At 38.5% G+C, this 19,218-nt stretch overlaps 1 protein-coding gene across 1 annotated transcript; it reads left to right on the forward strand.

The window, feature by feature from the left end:
* Positions 1–1,054: 1,054 nt before the first annotated feature.
* rec8b (REC8 meiotic recombination protein b) lies at positions 1,055–18,786 on the forward strand. The gene is made up of 18 exons (XM_042510020.1): positions 1,055–1,110; positions 1,284–1,352; positions 2,187–2,329; positions 3,869–3,944; positions 4,761–4,878; positions 7,388–7,463; positions 8,042–8,109; positions 9,299–9,380; positions 10,937–10,994; positions 12,690–12,876; positions 13,472–13,606; positions 14,914–14,989; positions 15,796–15,977; positions 16,262–16,301; positions 16,414–16,489; positions 16,577–16,678; positions 18,403–18,509; positions 18,695–18,786. Exons 1-18 carry the CDS (start codon positions 1,055–1,057, stop codon positions 18,784–18,786), a joined length of 1,743 nt encoding a protein of 580 aa, XP_042365954.1.
* The last annotated feature ends 432 nt before the right edge of the window (positions 18,787–19,218 follow it).

Consider the following 19,218-nt stretch of genomic DNA (forward strand, 5'->3'; position numbering starts at 1 on the left):
CACAATAAAAACAAGTTTTCAAAGTTGTAATTCTTGGTTATTAAGATGAAAATTGAGTCCGGTTTATTGGGCATGTTGCTGCTGATGGCATCATACATTTCCTTCAGTGCATACAGAGTAATGAATATGATTATAATATTGGAAAAAAAGCAAAAGGAAACAGTAAAAATATAAAGAGAGAAACAAAAAAAACCCTCCTGTAATCATTTATCTTTTACTACAGGAGAAATGTGCGAATGTATGAGAAATAATTATAATTTTTTAATGTATTCAAATCAAAGCACTTCTATTTTCTCTTCTTGTTAATCATCTAAAATAGTTATGATGAAATACAATATTTTTAAATTATTTGTAAAGTTTGTTAAGCTGATTTGTTGTAGTGGAGGAAGCACTGAAATACAACATTATGAAATGACTGCATTACAATTAAAACTCAGAATTTAGCCTAAAGTTTTTCTATGCACTGAAGTATCAACAACACAATGTACTTCAGGTGTCCAAAGTAAAATTTGCTTCTAAGAAGAATGACCCCTGTAAAAACACGAGTATTATTAAATATGCCAATATGGCTCTAATTTGAACTATTTTGATATACTTCAAGATAGTAATCTGCTCATATTTTTTAGTAATTATTTTGCCTACATAAATTTTAAAAAATGCCTATATGATCATCATTTTTGCCTGTGTTTGAAAAGTAACTAGTAACTAGCTGTGTTGTATTGAATGTAGAGGATGTGTATGAGTAAATGTATAGGTACATTCATATATTAACAAGTACAATATAATTTACTACTACTACTACTACTACTACTACTACTACTACTACTACTACTATTGGATTCCCCAAACTCTTTTTTCTAACTTTCCTAGAGTTCTTCAATGCATCACGAGTGTTTACTTTCAGTGTGATGAATCTCGCAGCCTGATTGGTCCAGTGTGATCTGACGCGGGAAAATTTGTGGCGTCATTTTCCAAGCTTTTAATATTGTCCCATTAGCTAAATAAATCCATAAAGTTTTACCTCAAAGTATATGATAGATCTAGAGAGGCGAAAATGTTTTACTACCCAAATGTCCTCCATCACCACACCGGATGTTTTTCCACAATCTGGTGAGTTCAAATCTAAAATCAAATCTAGATCATGAGCTTGTGTTAGCTACAAAGCAGCTTAACTTAGCTAACGATAACATATTACAGTAGGAAATCTTAAACTAACTACACACCAGATTAGTCTGATTGCAAAGTTTGATTTCTAGATTGTATAAATGTGTTGTGTGTTTCAGGTTAGCAGCCACCAGAGGTATCAGAGTCACTCGCAGAGAGCTTCTCAAAGTCAATGTCAAGCGAACATGGTAAGAACATCTGCAGTGAGTGGCTATCGTTAGCTTAGCTTTCTGGTTTATTGCTAGCAAGACTTATCACAATGTATCTTATATGACTTTGTAATATAACATTAGATCATTTTTATTTGTATCAGTGGGCTGGAGTTTATTTTTAGCAGCTCTCGAGAAATCTGTCCTAGTTTGGTGTAAAGCAGTGGTGTCAAACATAGGGCCCGCGGGCCAGAGCCAGTCCTCCAAAGGGTCCAATTTGTCAGTTATGGGTGACTTGCAAAGTGTGAAATTTTAAAGAATTCATTAATACTATAGTTTAACTGATTTTTTATCTCCATTAAATTAAAAAGTAAATACCACAAAATTGTGAGGAAATTGTGCACATTCTTCGTTATTCAATATTTAATAGACATTGACTGTTACATTTCAGTTGAGGACATCTCTGACTATATGCACTCACAAAAATCAAGCATTTTCATTTTATAAATTTTAACTTGAAAGGACTTCAAACCTGAAAATCTAGGTGCTATTAAAAAAAAACCAAAAAAACATAGCTCCACAATTCCAGACAATAAGTGAAATATTTGAGTTCAAGACATCCCAAATTACACCCATAATGTACATCAAGCATTTTTACTTTAAAATCACTTATTGTTTTACTGGTCTGTTCGACACCCCTGGTGTAAAGGTATTCTCACTTCTGGGGGTTTAAGCTAAAAGAGAATAAAGAAACAGTATTATATCCAACAGGAAAATTTTGTATGGTATTTTTTTTAGAGATCAAATGCTAATTAAGAAATTACAATAAATGTACATTTTTATCAGAATTTTATCAAATGTTTTATGTTACAGCGGGGACATTTTGGACTATGTGACAGCTCAGGTTCCTGCATCGCAACCCAACCTACCGAGGCCTCGATTCTCTCTCTACCTGTCATCTCAGCTGCAGTATGGAGTGGTTGTTGTTTACCACAGGCAGTGTGGCTTCCTGCTCGGTAAGGGCAAAAGACAAAGTGGAACACACAAAAATAGAAAAATCAGTCATAACTCCCCTCCAGAATACATTCGCTACACACAATATACTGCAACTTCCTGCTCCGTAAGAGAAAAAAAAATAGAGACTTTACTTCTTTTTGCAGTATACTGTAATATTCTGTTCGTGTAGCAAAAGTATAAACCACAAGTCAGCAAATGCAGTGAGGTAGCTGGATTTAAAACAAGGGAATCATCTCCAATTTTTGTACATTTGCAGAAAATGCATTCAGTCAGCAGGACGTTTTTCAGTTTAACAAGGAACATTATTTTCTGTTGGGCGGCTTTCCAACACAGAAGACAAGTTGTCTCTTTCAGTTGCTAAATGTAGAAATCTCTGCTGTTTTGGTGTAAAACCAGCACAGTGTTATCATCATACGTCTGCACAATGCTTCCTAAATCAGCGTGGCAAGTCTGATTTAGAAGCCAATATAGAGCTGATGAATGCAATATCATCAAACACAGCTCAGCAGTCTCCATTCATCTGGTGTTAAATTACACCCTGACACTGATATTGCATCCGACAGATTCGCAGTCATGCTGTTGTCATGGTTGATGAAAACAGTGAAATACAATGCATAATGATAAGCAGGGGGAGACGCCAAGAACGCATCCACTTTCTGTTGTCTACAACGGCTCTTGGATTCAGCAACGGTATTTCATTTCATCATGCAGAAGAAAAGAATAGAACCCCCCAAAGCTGTCACATACAACTGAGACAAACATAATTTTGTTTATGCTGTTTTTCATAAGCATGGTTGAGTTTGTCCCCCAAATTTCATTATATGATCTTCTAAAAAATGTGAATTTTTCCATTAGTTCATCATTGTTTGCCCAGACTAGGGTGATATAAACCCAGTTATGTATAAGAATATGGTTCCCATGGATCCTTAAAAAAAACTTAAAAGGCATTGAATTCATTCATTTAAAAGTAAGGCCTTAATTGCTATTAAAATGTTTTCAATCAGTCTTTCTAAAGTCTTAAAAATACAAAGACATGAAAAGTAGGATTTCCCGGATCATTTCTCTTCTGATCCTGCATTGTAAAATCTCAAATAATTAGTAAAAACCCCTTTTGTAAAATAGTTTCCAAAATGCCTTTCGCATTAACGAGACCAAATCGGGATAGTGGAACCAACAACACTCATGTTTAGTTTTTGCTCAGGATGCTCAGAGCAGAGCGTCCGATGTCTGCCAGCTAACTGTCGATGTAGCCTGGAAAACGCAGGGTAGAACAGATTCAATGAAAATTGGGTATTTGACGAAAATTTTGCAGTAAAGAAAATCAGTGAAGGCAATGCATAAAAGGCTCGCACCCTGAAGAAGCTGTTAGAGATGACCTTGAGTAATACCAGTGGTGAATACCATTTAATTACTATGATGCCTTGTTACCATCCATGCCTCCTCTCATGTAGAGAGGAATAAATCTCTGTTTCTACAGAAAACAACTGCACTTCTAAGAGTTTTGTGTGTAAACTTTTAATCCCTTGTCTGTTTTCCAGAGGAGGTTCAGCAGACCATTGACCGCCTGCTGCGCTTTAAGAGTTGCACACATATAAACATGGCTGAGTCTGACAGGTCTGCACACACACACAACAAATTTGATCAAACGCAGTGGTTTTGTATCCTTGGGCGGCTAAAATTTTAAGCAGGACTGTGCCGGGGTTGTACGTGTTTAGGGAAGTTGAGCTCAAAAGCATCTGGTGGAATATTTATGAGGGGGATTGTTTTGGGGGAATAAAGACTGGGAAAAGGAGATGGCAGTGTTTTACAGTGAGTGATGGACAAATTGAGCTACTTTCATGTGAATGGCTTCGTAAATGTTTAATAAGCCATGTTATGTAACAGTGGTAATGTATGAGCTCTTGTTTCTACAGATGCAATATATTTTTCCAAGTTCTGCTCTCTTAAGATGCTGTGTGTTAATCTTATTCCAGTTATATTACATAAATCCATGAAACAAACAGCGCTGATGATAGCATGCATAGTGTAGGGTCCTGAAAAAGGCATTAAATTAATCACTCTTAAAATAAGGCTTTAATTGGTCTTAAAATGTCTTACATTATTTTTCATATTATAAGCGCAAAGCTACAATTTTACTGATCTTTCTTTGTGACACTGCATTGTTAAATCCAAAAAAAATTCACAGAATACAATTATATTATTATATTAAAGTAAATATTTGGGAAAAGTTCCCCCTAATCCTAAGTAATTGATGTTATTTAGGGTATTGATATAATGAATTCAGTCTTAAATTTATTCTGAGTGACATTGAAAAAGTCTTACATTCCACTTGTTGTAAGCTGTAGGAACCCTGATAGTGGTGCATTATTTCTTACAGCGCTGTACGTGTGTTTTAATATTTCGGTTTTGTCTCGCTCTCTTATCTGGCAGGTTGTCCTTGGATGTGCCCGACAACCTGTGCATGATGGAGGAGGCTGAGGGAGCTCAGGACCCCTTCTTCGGGCTCATGGAGTCACACCAACTGCCCAGCCCCTATAAAATACACCAGGTACATTAACAGTTAACGTGTAGAGGCATTCACTGTATGTGCTGGCGTGGCTCTGAAACATGCCAGGATGTCTACACAGAGGGTGTAATCTCATGTCTCGTGTTTCTGCAGTGCAGCTCAGCGAAGCTAAACAAACATCAAATGTACCTGAACACAGTCGCCATCCCCTCCTGCACCTGAATCAAATATTCACTCTGTAAACATGTGAGGGCTGGATAAGTGTTATGAACAGTCTTTGTAAGGAGCAGCCGCAGCCACTCTGGTGTTCAGTACAACTGTTATAATTATAGCAGTACAGAATTCACCTTGACTCGTAGTTGCAGTAGTTTGAGATAACGCAGTAAACAATACACATACCTGACAAGCATGGGGCTCCCTAAAAACACTACTACTTTTATTTACAAAGCTTGGAATATTAGGCAAATTTGACTAAATAATACAGTATATAAGTATGAGGGGATACAGAATATTCAATTGATGTTTTTCTATACTTTGTACGTTTGGTCTCACACTTATGTGGGTGGAAACTGATAGTTTCGATTAATGCAAGCCACGACACTGATATCAGAATACAGACGCTCCATCTAAGTAGTTTTTTTTTTTGTTGGATATTTATTAGTCCATTTAGAAGTAAATATTTTTTAGTACTACTTCGTTGTAGGTATTTTCCAGTATAACATTATAGTGGTCACTTTGAGAATTTTATCAGCAGTCAGCTAAAAATTTCTGATATCTGCAGGGAAGTCTGGTCTCAGTTGCAGTCGTGCCAGCAGTACAAAGAGCAAAGTGTGTGTTCCTAAATTGACAATTACAAAAATAAAATTGAGATTAAGGCAAAGATTAGGCTAATAAACAACTTTTAGTTTTGCTAGCTTATCCACAGAGTGATGAAACAACTGTATCCAAAGTGAGGAGACACAAATCAGGCAAAAACACTGTGACGCAGGACGTGAGGCACCACCACAGGTGAAATACCAGGTTCTTCATGGGGTCCATACAAACACGACCTCAGACACTCAATGTTTTGTAGCCCGTTCTCATAATATGATCCATTTATAACTGCCAATGTCTCAGACAAACTGCAGCTTTGACAGAAAATATTCCCACATCTGAAGATCAGTTAATTAATCAGGAAAAGCCTCTTATGTAAGACCGTGTGTTGAATTACATCTTTTCTCTTTCAGCAATGCTTTAAACTTTTAGTGTCCATAACAGCAGTAAAATGATAAAAGATTAAAATTACATAACAGTAAGTTGCTTCACCTGACCACATTTAGCACAAATGCTCAGCTGCTACAAGAGTTTCCACACACAGAACTAACACACACACACACACACACACACACACACACACACACACACACACCTTGTATATGTAGCCTCCACAGCCATTATTATCAAGTCATCAATATACTATAAGTGTGTCATTGTTTTATCGCCTTGCATACACAAGTGTAGGTCACTCCCATTCTAACATAGCATATGTGCATTAACCCTTTATACAATCTGCTGGTATTGTCGCAGTGAATCACAGTCGATAACTCTCGCTCAGTGTGTGCGCCGTAAATCTGGCGGACGCGGCTGAACTTTGTCCTCCTTGTAATCTTTCCCTGTGGAGATACCCAGTGTGACTTAAATCACAGTCATGGCTGAAGTGTAAGACTACACAGCATGGGGACAATAGTATGACTATAATTTATTGGGAATTTAACCCTTTGAAACCTGGAGCAGCATCATTTTTCTCCTACTGCGTTCAGATGCCTTTTACAAGTATTCAAACCTTTTAATCCTGAGCAAAATGGTGCAGTTTCTTTCAGAAACATGGGAGAAAAGGTAATGAGCAACTTAGTAATAATTGTTCTACAAATTGCAAAAAATTAGTAGATTGAGAAAATTGTTTTTTAACAAATAGGGGAAAAGAAAAGTTAGGGAAAAACAATATCTCTAATGATGTTAATTATATATTTAAAGTTGTGTTACAGAATCATAATTTTAAAACACATTTTTCAAGTTCATTTACTTGTTTGTTTTATTGTTTTACTTTTGTTTTGTTTTTATTTTTTGTTTTTATAATTTTCAGGTTATTTTCTTGTGCTTTTTTACTAATTTCTTACTAATTTTTGTTGGGTTTTTTTTTTCTTTGATTGCTCATTGCTTTCTTCCCATGGATTTAACAAAAATCAAGCCACATTTCTCTGGTTTTAAAGGGTTAAAGGATCCCAAAACTGCATGTTAACTCCCAGAATGTAAATTAGAAACGACTGAATATTAACCCGAAAAGTCCACATGCAGTCAGAGCAAAGCGGCTTCTTCCTCTCAGTGCACAGAGGCAAACGATGAAAATAGATAACATATCACCTCTGAATCAGTTTCAACTCACCTCGTTTTGGTCATGAAGAGTCAGTTTTCTGAAGCTTCAGTTTAGACTCTGTAATAAAACAAGAAATAAAAATGAATCAGTTTCACTATTCTGTCTCGTTATATGATATCTATAATTGTACATTTCCAGCCGATGATGGTGACTGAAGAGGCAGGTTCACAGCACTCCCTGGTGCCCAGTCCCCACACCGCACCTGACACAGATGGTGAGAATGATATTCCAATATTTGAAAGACTGTAGATGTGATCCATTTAAGGTGCGGCCCAACTTTCAAGACCAAACATGTCATAATTCCTCTAAAAGATGCAGTTCATTGGATTTTTCTGGATGATTCTTAATTGCTTTGTTACACTTGTGATTATAATTAGCTATAAACCTACTTCAATTAACAATCCAGATTACTTTGAGTGTGATTTCTAACAGTGGTTGTGTTAATATTTTTGCATGTTTCTGCTTAAGATAATCTAATAATCTTTAGAGGCTTTATAAATGTTCTTTAGCTTAGATTTCATAAATGGATTTTCTCCTAAATTTAGATTTTTGGAACAGGAAGATTTTTTTGTTTCCACCCCTGTTGGGAAAATTGTGAATAAACGTCCTTTCATCAGTGAATTAAGCGTATTTTATCTGTTGAATTAAATATGCATCAGTCCCAGGCAGGCCCAGATTTCATTGTCCTGGCTGTTATTCTCCCTAAAGCGACAGACGCGGCTGACTCTCAGCACATCCTCCTTACACTGCAAACATGCTCGGCTCCTAATTCCTCCTGCTGTGTTAAACCAGGTTTCAGGTCACCTCCAGCTGCCATCACCCTGACAGAAAAGGAGCAGTTCATCATCACCGCTGCTGAGGTAAACTCTCTGTCACAGTCCAGGGACAGGAAACATCCCTGTCATCAGTTTGAGGCACATCAGGTGAATCACTGAGCTGGGATGTGGACCGTGTGCCTACAGCAGCTTTAGTTAAAGTCACAACTTAGCTGTTTGTGTAACACTTTGTGAATTAGATCAAGAAAGTAAAATAACATATAACTATATCAATATACAAAAATAAAAATGCTTTACAAATCAAACAAAAAAACACATAAATAAAAAGAATGGAAGCTGCTTGCTTATTGGCCTCTCCTGTCACTGCGGCATGTTATGTGATGAAAAAGTAGCATTAAAGCTGGTACAGATTCTATATTGTCCAGTGCAACAATAATGTATATTTTTTAGGGCGTTTCCATATTAGTTGCGGGCATGGTTAAGTGTACTTGTGATCAAACTTATCTAACATACTGAACTTTGGGGTCAAGTGTGCTCGGATCCAGGCTGGGGTTCTTGATGTGAAAATACTCTTAAGACAAGTTTCGAGGGATGTATTTGGTTAACAGTGGCCAAAAAAGAACAGATATTTATGGGAGATCTTTTTTCATAAATGCTAAAAAAAAAAATCCATCATCTTTCTAAATGGTGTGTATGATACAGTGAAGTTAATGATGTAGGGGAATGTGGACATAAAATACCTGATGCTTAACTGACGACTGTCCTGGATTCACCTCTCAGTGTCTACAGTGCTTAACAGAGAGCAGAGCTATAGTATCTTAGTCATAAAATGCAGCTGTGTGTCACGACAGTCAGTCTGGGTCCAGCAGTGCCTCCACACACTATTACCCTCCTCATTCTGTCACTTAGGGACTGATAATGCTCCTCCTGAAGCATCATCAGCTGATGAAGTCCACTTTGGCTTAATAAGATCTGACTTAATTACATCAGCCTGCACTCACAGTTTGTTTACGGAGATATGTGGCTCACTTTCTGCTGTCCTCCTCCCCCGCTCGTCTGCCCCTTGGGTTTCTTTCTGCTTTGCATGCAAAAGTTGAGCAATATCTTTATATATGCTTCTGCTTTTGTTGTTGCTCTATTTTACTGCTGTTTTACATCACTTTTCTTACATTATTCATCACTAAGGACAATAAACAGACCGCATTGCTTCTGTTTCTTATCCCCTTTTCCTTATTCTGTACTTTTGTCTAATGTTGCCTTCTTTTTGTATCAGTGTTTTGAGGGAGATGACCTTCCTGTAGCCACAGCCAGAGAGATCGACTTGTTGATGGATCAACCAGATCAGTTCAGAGGAGGTGGGTGTCTTCAAAGGTTTTCTAAGCGACATTCAGAGCATTAATTTAGCAGCAAACAACAATTTGCTAAGTAAAGATGTAGTAGTGACATCCTGAACAGAGAATGAAGTCATACTCCCTCTGTAGCTGCTTTTATAGTGCCTCTTCAAGGCACGAATATCCCACCATTATGCCACCTTGCCGTTATGTATAAAAGGTACTTTGAGCTAGCATCTGAAGTAGTAACATCGCCAAAACAATGTCTGTATAAACAGGACAGCGGGTGGGACAGGATCACAAGTAGCACAGGTGTGACGTTTTGACACCTCCTATGACCCCCCACGGGAGTTTTAAAAGCAAGCATTTAGCTGCTAACTTAAAGACAAAGAGCACGTCTTTCAACTGGGAAAACAATCAGGTGCAGGAGCTCCTTGTCCTGTGAGCAGAGGACGAGATCAGCCGCCATATAACAAACAGTAAATGATTGTTATTGTTACTTAATGCCATTGTTATTGTTTATAAAGTGCTGCCCGCATCTATGTTATATATTACATTAGAGGCCAATGCTGTTGTGTTACATGTCACGCCTCTTTTGATTCCACAATACCGGCATGCTATCTAAAATCACACACTGGAGTGGAAAGATGCCACTGTCATTTGGTTCTTTGTAACATCGCGTACAGCTCCTTCAACATTTATGATAAGCATTACATGTGCAAAGTATCTTTTTGGTTTTTTTTTGTTGTTTAGTCTGATGTCATGCTGTCAGTTTTCACTAAATCTAAACGATGACACGATGATATAGCATGCTGTTGCTAGCCAACTAATGAATCTTAGTTCTGTGTGGCTAAAAATTGATGGCCGTCATATCATCGGTTGGAACTAGCTGAGATTAGCAACACCTTATTTGGTTTTACAGAAAGAAAAGATTTTGATTTTAATATAAGAATATAGATGAATTGTTTTTTTTTTGTTTTTTTTGTATTTCGTATATATTGTATATGATCTAAAGGGTTAAAAAAGGCATTTTTCATTTCATCTCGACACGGGGGATCTGTGAAGTGTCTAATTTATCAGTCCCACAGTGTGTTCCTCTCTTGTAATGTGTCTGCAGCAGTCAGCCAGGTCAAATGCTTTGAGCCACCTCTGTAATTGAAAAAAAGAAGCAATTCTGACTCTGTGAGTGCTTTTGCTACCAGACAGAAAAGGTTATTTTCAGGAGAGTGTTTCATTTCAGGGGAGAATTGAGTTTGGGAAAGCCTCGTTTGCTGTAACAAAACTGCCTACTGTTCTTAGCAAAGACAGCACAAGGACAACATGTGTTTAGCTGGGCAGTTTGTTTTTGCATTCACTTCACTTCCTGCATTAAAACAGCAGTTAAAGAGCAGAGAGGGAGTTTGGTTCGGGGAGGTCTGGTACAACAAGGAAAACCAGTTTCTTGAATAATGTATGTGATTTGAATGTTAATAAGCTTTTTACAGATTAGATCATTTTGGGGGAAATGTGATCTCTTGTGTTTATTTGTGTCCGTGTGTGTGTGTGTATATAAAACATAAGTGACATTGTGTGTTGAACAGAAGTGGAGACGGATGAGAGGACTCGGGAACTTGAAGGCGCCATGTCCTCTATTGACCAGTGAGTCTTTAGTCAGTTTAAGGGGAGACACTTCATGTGAACAGGGTAAAAGTTTTAACAATTAGACATAAAAATTAAACTTCCCCAGCTGATCAATTGCATTATAACTCATTTTTTTGGTAGTTTTCTGAAATTTTATGCTGAACTATGCGAATGAGGCAATTTCTTATTAAATGTGCATTTTATGCAAACATTTCCAGAACATAAATAAGAGCTAAAACTGCACTCAGTACAGTGTCGATCTCAGTGGCAACCCAAGCTGATGGTGGCTATTCTAGACAATCCTTTAAGGTCAGCAGACGTGCCGCAAAGTGTCTCAGAGGTGTCCCAAAAGCTAAGAAAATACACACCTTCTCTGTTTTTAAAGGAGGTGCACCGATTTTTCTCACTAACAGGCACTTTATTTAAAATATAGATAGTCTACCATGTAGTCATGAGGATGACTATATTTTTAAAATTTATTTAAAAAAAATCTTGATTCATACCATCCATAACTGGACTTTTAACAGTATCAACTTTCTCTACAGACTACAGCACAAAGTTTGAAATAACAACAATAAACACAACAAACATAGACAAAAAAAAAGAACCAATTTAAAACCACTTAGCCAACCTACTTACTTACTCACGGTGAAAGCACAAATATCAAGGAAAAACTACAATATCTACAAAATCAAGCAGGCAAAATGCGCCATGCTCCCGCTGTGGTATGAAACCGTGCAGAGAATGTTACTAAACCGGGTGGCAGCTGCGAGCAGTGAAACTATAGCTCCAGGCTACCTCGCAGTCTAGATGGTGGCAGAGATAACAAAAAAGGGGGAAATCATTCATCTACTATCGTGCCTAACTTTAAAGAATCATAACATATCAGGTGTTAGATTAATCTGCAGATGCTTCGATTATAAATGAGACCAACTTTACGACGGATGTGAGTTTTTGATCCGTGACAAAGGTCAAAATGTGGCCTGCAACAGATAGTGAGCTTGTTTTTTGCCACATTATTCAGGAAAACTTACACTTTCAGTAGGGTTAGGAGGGATGGTATAGAACAGCCAGTGAAACAGGTTTGTCAACAATTGTGAGTCACCGCAACCACGAGAGAGATCCCTGAGCATGCAGACATGAATGTGCAAACAAGATATGAGGCCAGTATGATCCAGCAGTGTTTGAGATTAGCTTCGGGCAGACAGACAGAACGCCTGATCACCTCCAGGCTTACACCTAGTGGAGATAATTACCACCTTAATGTGTTTTTTGGATGTTTTGTTTTGTTACGGAAGCAAAATAAACCCAAATCTCAAATTCCCTCTTAAAGAAAAACTTAAAATATTTTATTTGTTTATTATTTTTTAAATTTTACTTATTAATTAATAAAGTATAAGATATATAAATAATATATATTATTTTTTTTTATTTATTTTTTTTTTTTACTTTATAAAGCTGCAGCTCAGAGGGTGCCTTCAGGGCAATGTAAACATGATACTAGCAGTCTGACTTTTGTACGCTTGTCACCTTTTTTAGTTCCAAGAGACACTTTAAACACACTGAGAATTTTGTCAGTCAGTCAGTATCTAGCTCAGCTTTGTGATGACAACTAACTTGGCAGATTCAGTGTAGAGTACATCAGTTTGTGCACTGTGCACGTGTGTGTGTGTGTGTGTGTGTGTGTGTGTGTGTGTCTGTTACTGTATCCAGGCTGAAGGAGACAGTGCTGGGAGCAGAGCGGGACAGTGTGAGGATGTTAGACGAGGAGTCAGGTCACCCTGCGGAGGTTCCTTTGGCAGCTGTTGCCCTAGAGATGACCCCACTGCGGGTTGCCATGCCAACTCCTCCCTCTGGGGCATCTGGAAAAGAGGGAGCAACAGAGGAACTGTATGAGGAGGTGAGACATGGCTGATGCTGTCTATTCTCTGGTTTGTTCAGTTGTAGTTTTGTATTGTTCAAATATTAAAGTGAAATAATGTCAGATTTAAAGTATGTGTGTGACTAAATAGTTATTTGCACTTATTGCTGCACTGACATCAAGTAATTAAAGACACTTGCATATATAAACATGTTTTTTGAGAAACTTTTTGAGAACTACATTTTCGGTTCATTAATGCGGGTCATTAATTTGCCTGAATGGAAAATACAAAGCATGAAATTCAAGTATAGCGCCTCTTCACACACAATATCAGCCTAAAATAAATTTCACAGTGCCTTTTTATTGACCTGCTGTCCAACTTCTGACATGTAGGAAAAAGAGGTGACAGTGACGAGGCATTTTCTGTTGTGACGGTCATCGTCAACTTTAATTGGCATTCCACAAAGTGACTCATGAGCAGCTAGTTTCGTTTTGGAAACTAGTAATGGAAAGCACATGTGGGTGTGTCAGCATACAGATTCATAATTTCCAGTTTGTGTGCTGGAGAGTGACGTCCATTTATAGAAGCAGCGCTGTGAACACTAAAGCTGTGTGTTTCTCACTCTGCCGTCAGGTGGCTGTTCCTCCTCTCAGGAAGCCCGGCGGAGGTCTCAAGCATCAGCTGGTGTTTGTGGACCCCGAGGTCCAGATATCTGAAAGAGCAATGAAGAAGCAGATCAGTAACCCGCTGACCGAAACACTGGAAATGGTACAAAAAACACATTGAGATTACGTCACTCAGACTTACAGCTTATATGATATACAGGGTTCATATGGTCATTTAAAACCTGGAAAAGACATGGAATTTGAAAACAGCAGATTCCAGGCCTGGAGAAGTTTTGAAAAATAAAAAACTTTTGAAAAAGTCTTGGAAATTTGCCCCACAAATACCCATATAGTGTAATAGCCTATATTTCGTGTATATACAGTGTTAATGTTCGGTTAGATCCGTTACGTCACTTGAAGTTCTGTTGTTTTCTGCGTGTTTTAAGGGCAGACTGTGATCATAGTTAGTTCCAGCATTTGAACAGTCTCCGCTCCGGTACAAAGACATTTCAGATAATGTATGGCCATGAAAATTTGTCTTGAAGGCATGAAAAAGTTATGGAAATTTCGTGGTAAAAATGCACATGAACCCTGATTAAAGTTGATCCAGTGACTGACTAAAAAAGAGAGAGTTCCCACACACTGCCCACCTACTTGCAAAAAATGTTACTGAGTGAACATTTCGGTCATCGGACCTTCATCAGGTCAGAAGCTTTTAAATGTTTTTTGCAAGTATTTGGACAATGTGCAAGAATTCCTTGTTTTAGGCATTTTATGGACATTTTCCTCCTACGCACATGTCTATAAGCTTTCTGACGGTGTGTATGAACCCTGCTTAAAGTGAATCCACTGACTTTAAATGCAGTATTTATATTATTAAATATTTCAGTCATTTAGAGTGATATTTGGTGCCCTTAAATAATCATCTGCATGACATAGTACTGCTGATTTTCACTCTACAAACTGACAGTTTCAGCTGTTATTGAGGCTTTTTTCAGTGATCTCACACACACCATAAAAAAAACAGCCCTTTCTCTCCCTCTCAAACACACGTCATGACGTAATTACAGACACACTGTACCCAAACTTGTACGAGCAGTATGCACACATACAGCACACTCTGAAGGGGATCATGGGTTCACTGACGGTGACCAGCTGAAATTCCCGTCTTTGCGACTCTGTAATCAAAGACTTGCCATCAAAGTGTTTATTCACAGCGGGTCAGTTAATTAAACCCCAGCTCTCCAGTTTTATTCCTGCTCTCTGAGCCCCGTGGGACAGTGCTCATTGATTTTATTGCCTTTTTTCTCTCTTTCCGTCTTCCCTCGTTCATTCCTTATTTCTTTAATTTCCTTTGAGACACTATCATTGACTTTTACCCTCTCTCTCTCTCTTCACTGTGTTCTCTAAAAATCAGTGTAAAAAAAGCAAAAATCCTACTTCAAGCTAATAATTTTGTCTCCCTCTCAGTTCGAGGTACTGCTGGACTTGCCCTCCATGACCGAGCATGCCACTCCTGCTCAGCTCCTCGGTGCCCCCTGTGGATGTCAGTGCTAAGTGCTACTCTTCACCCCAAACTGTAGAAAAGACCACACTACTGACATAACATTATCCATTAGCTTTTTTTCTTCATTAATTAAATCCCAGACAGGAGTACAAAATATTATTTAAGAGCACACAAAAGAAAGAGAAACAACAACAAAAAAAACAATCAACAAATGCATTTTGAAAATATAATGACTAAACAGATAAATACACGCACATCAGTTGATGCATCTGATTTGAAACACCGGGCTGCAATTTTGGCAAAAAATGTATATCACAAGATACCTTTATTCATTTGCTACACATCTCTACATGAGTAAATCCCAAAATGACACCTGTAACGTTTAAACGTTGCTGGTAAAAAAAAACTATTAAACTCTAAAACTTTCACACATTAAAAATGTAGATTTTAAAAGATGTGTTTTTGGGCGAAGAACCCAATAAATAATAATTCATTTATTAATTGTTAATAAATGGCCATAAAGTCTATGTTTAAGCCAGTTAAATAAGTTCCAGTGGTTATCAGATTTAGACTCGAAACCTCGCTGTCAGAGAGAAGCTATGCTCAAGGACACACACCTCTTGCAGAAACTTGCTCTCTTGAGAGCCACTGGAGTGTACCGACAACTCATCATAACTTTTAACGCTTTTTCTAATCAGCTACAACCTCGCAGGACCTCTGAAACATTTTATGAGCATTTTACAGCATTCTGTGAGCTGCACCGACTTTCCACAAACTCTTAACATCAACACTGATGAAGAAAATATTAAATACTGACCAATAGTTGCCCTTTGACCTCTCCGCAGCCCTGCTCCATGCTGACCTCCAGTCACTATGGAAACAGTGTGCCTCCATCACTGCCCTGCTTGTACATGGGGAAAAACAGAGGGAGGAGGAGGAGGAGGAGGAGGAGGCGAGAGGGGAGTCAGAGCAGGACAGAGAAATACTGAGGGCAGAGAGGAAGAGAAGGCATTCAAGCAGAAGAGAGGTGGGTCTGTGTAAAGGTACATAGATCATTTATGTCTGCTACAATAATGATCTAAAGTCACACATCTGTAGGGAGAAACATTTATATTCTTTCCAAACTCCTGAGTAATGTGTTGAAATCTGAGAGGGTATTTGTGAAACTGTGTCTATAATAATAAAGGTTAGCCAGCTAGCCCGCAGTCGCAGCCTGCCAACTGAGTGTTCAGTTCAGTGGTGAGACAAATTAGATTATAAACCTCGTTTCTATTTCATGAATCTCTGCCTGTCTCTCTCTCTCTCTCACAGATATCCAGTGAGTCAGGACTGCAACCCGCAGAGGGCTCATGTAAGAAATCCTCCTTAAATATCATGTTTTGGCAGCTCAATAAACACATCATTTACTTAAAGCTGGCAGCTATTTATTGTGTTTCTTTGTGTTTGTGTGTGTGTGTAAACAGCTGCATTAGATGTGATCCTGGACATGTCCAAAGAGGACAAATCTGTAAGCGATGTCATCACTCCTGTCAGCAGATGGTGAGTCTCAGATGGATAGACAGACGGATGACTGGATGGATAAAGAAATAGATCACAGTGTGTGTGCGTGTGTTTGTGTGTGTGTAGGTCTCCTCAAGAGGAGGCCCATCCACCAATGGAGCCCATAGCGGAGGAGAACATCGAGATGCCCGAGGCTCAGACTGACACAGAGAGCAGGGACATGCTGAGGTACCTCATGCAGTACACACACAGAACACACGCAAGCTTAAAAACACACACACACCTAGTTTGACTGTGATTTTTCACGACTTTTCTAAGACTCCTCATGAAAGAGCCTTTTGCGTTACTCAGGAACAGAGGGGGCATACGAGTGTGAGGCAGTGGATTTACTTTGTTTCTATGTTCAGGCTGCGATTCTCCAGCTCCGCTTAATTGCAGTGGTGTGTCGAGATCTGGAGACTTCCAGCATTGTTGTCCCAATCGTCCTGAGGACTTACGCTGCACTGAGTGCATGTTTGAATAACTGTGGCCATGAAGGGTAAACCAGCTCATATGAAGTTATTTTTGTCGTCATGGCGATATTGTTGAAGGTTGGAAAAACACTTGTTGCCTCCAGCGTCACAGGTCGACCCACATCCTACTTTGTTTGACATGTGCTTTGAAATTCAAAATAGAAAGCAAACAGCGGGCCTGAGGGACGAACCTGAGCCAGAGACACATTTCCCTGTTTAACTCCTCCATTACGCATTACACACTATGACCAGTGTCAGCAAATCAGACGTAAAGCGGTTTGTTTGAACGCGTGTTTGAAAGGAAAAACAGTAGTTACTTCAATTCAACCTCAGGTTATGACAAAATCAGTCTTAAAAAAATGGAAGAGAAATTAACACAAAGTAAAAACAAACTAAAATGTAAAAAAGCATCATGCAGATCATCCATACTTTACATACATACAAAATTACATTTCTTTTTTTTTTTTCTCTTTTTAAGAATAGACTCTGTAAACACTGCTTTGAACGGCAGTGTTGTATTAACTGGACTGTTGGAATCTGTTTTTACCAGAGTTGTATTAACAGCAGCAATAGTGGCTCTGTGATTATTGGTTTCACTGGAAAGTGGAAGCCAGGGTGGTTATGGAAAACCTGGAAAAGTCATGGAATTCCACAATAACATTTTCCAGGTCTAGAAAAGTCATGCAATTAGTAAAAAAAAAATATTGGAAATTTTTGGAAAAGTCATTGACTTTTGTTGTGTGTAATGAAATTGTTACAGTAAAAAAAAAGTATAGGTCTTTGAAATTTCATGGAAAAGTTTCAGTATTTTATCCGTACAAATGTTTGGGAACCCTGTAGAGCCTGTTTACACCTGGTATAAACAAGCATCTTGGGTGATCTTCTTACAAGTGGACACTTCTAAGTCTGTCTCCGCCTCCACGCTGCTAAGAGACTACTGCTGCGGGAGTGTGAGTTCTGCACCTGGGACAGTTGATGTGAGTTTGTTGGGACCATTTGTAAGACTGTGCTAACCGATGTGACGGAGGAGAGCGGCTCCAGAGACGATCCTTCAGCGCTGCGTCTAACCTGTGTCACAGAAGCAACAGAAAGTTTTGTAACGTCGGCTGAGAACGCAGTCCTGCACTGTGGCACAGGATACAATAGCGTTCACAATGCTGAAGGAATGTGGCCACATGCAGCTCAGATCATCTGATCAAAGCGATTGGATCTCGACATGCATAAAGGATGCATTGGGTGCATTCACACCTGTATTTAGAGCTGACTTGTAGTGTCCCGATCAATCAAGACGCACGTAAACGGTGTCATACATGCACAAGCTTTCTGCTCCATCATCAGTAATCTGTGATATCAGTAGTGTAAAAAAATGCTGATGTCACATTACATACATCTCTAGGTTGAATCCTATTGTGCACTGCTATTACTGCTCTGCTTTTCCAGCTGGATCTCCTTCAACCTGCAGAGGTTTGGAGAGGTCACCTTTGACTCGCTGCTGCCCCCGCAGGCCGACCGCACCACCGCAGCTCACACACTCTTCAAACTGCTGGGTGAGGAAATGAAATGCTGCTGGTTTCTCAACAATGAACACATAATGTTCCTGCTCTTCATTGACTAGCATATATGTATATTATATATTCCTGATATATATCCTGATTTTTTTCAGGTGTCCTCAGTAACAGTGAGGGAAACACTGTGATGACATCAATCTGTGACGTTTGTTTGTTTGTTTCAGAGCTGCTGTCTGCTCGAGAGGTGACTGTACAACAGGCCGAACCCTACAGTTACATCACCATACACCCCGCAGCGCTCAGGAAGACCGCCTGAACACACACAAATATAGTTAGTCACACTGAAGTCCCACAGACGTACAGTTTTTTGGTGGTTTTTTTTACTGATGATGTTCGTAACACACGAGATCATCAGATCACCCTGTTCAGTGTTTTTCTGTGATTGTTAAATTACTCTGAAGGGTGAAACTATGAACTGCATTACTTCGCTTTCTTACAGTTTTAAATTAGATTTTCATCTGGTTCTAATTTGTTCATACGGTTGTGGTTTTTTAAAATCTTTTACCCACTGAAGTATATTAGTGGTAAATAATTTAACTTCACATACTGTAATTTAAATTTTTTAACATCTGGACCTGGAGGATTTTGTTAAACTGTTTTTATGGATTTTAACCTACATAATGATTCTAAATTAAGCTTTTAATACAGTTTGTATGGATTTTAACTTTTTTTTATGATTTTAAGTTAA

This window comes from Plectropomus leopardus, chromosome 21 (assembly GCF_008729295.1).
Source record: "Plectropomus leopardus isolate mb chromosome 21, YSFRI_Pleo_2.0, whole genome shotgun sequence".
In the NCBI taxonomy this organism is placed as follows: domain Eukaryota; kingdom Metazoa; phylum Chordata; class Actinopteri; order Perciformes; family Serranidae; genus Plectropomus; species Plectropomus leopardus.

Coding starts and splice junctions, on each gene's coding strand:
- rec8b (XM_042510020.1), top strand. CDS start 1,055: ATGTTTTACTACCCAAATGTCCTCCATCACCACACCGGATGTTTTTCC. Junction 3,945..4,760: donor AACATGGCTGAGTCTGACAG/GTCTGCACACAC, acceptor CTTATCTGGCAG/GTTGTCCTTGGATGTGCCCG. Junction 4,879..7,387: donor GCCCCTATAAAATACACCAG/GTACATTAACAG, acceptor GTACATTTCCAG/CCGATGATGGTGACTGAAGA.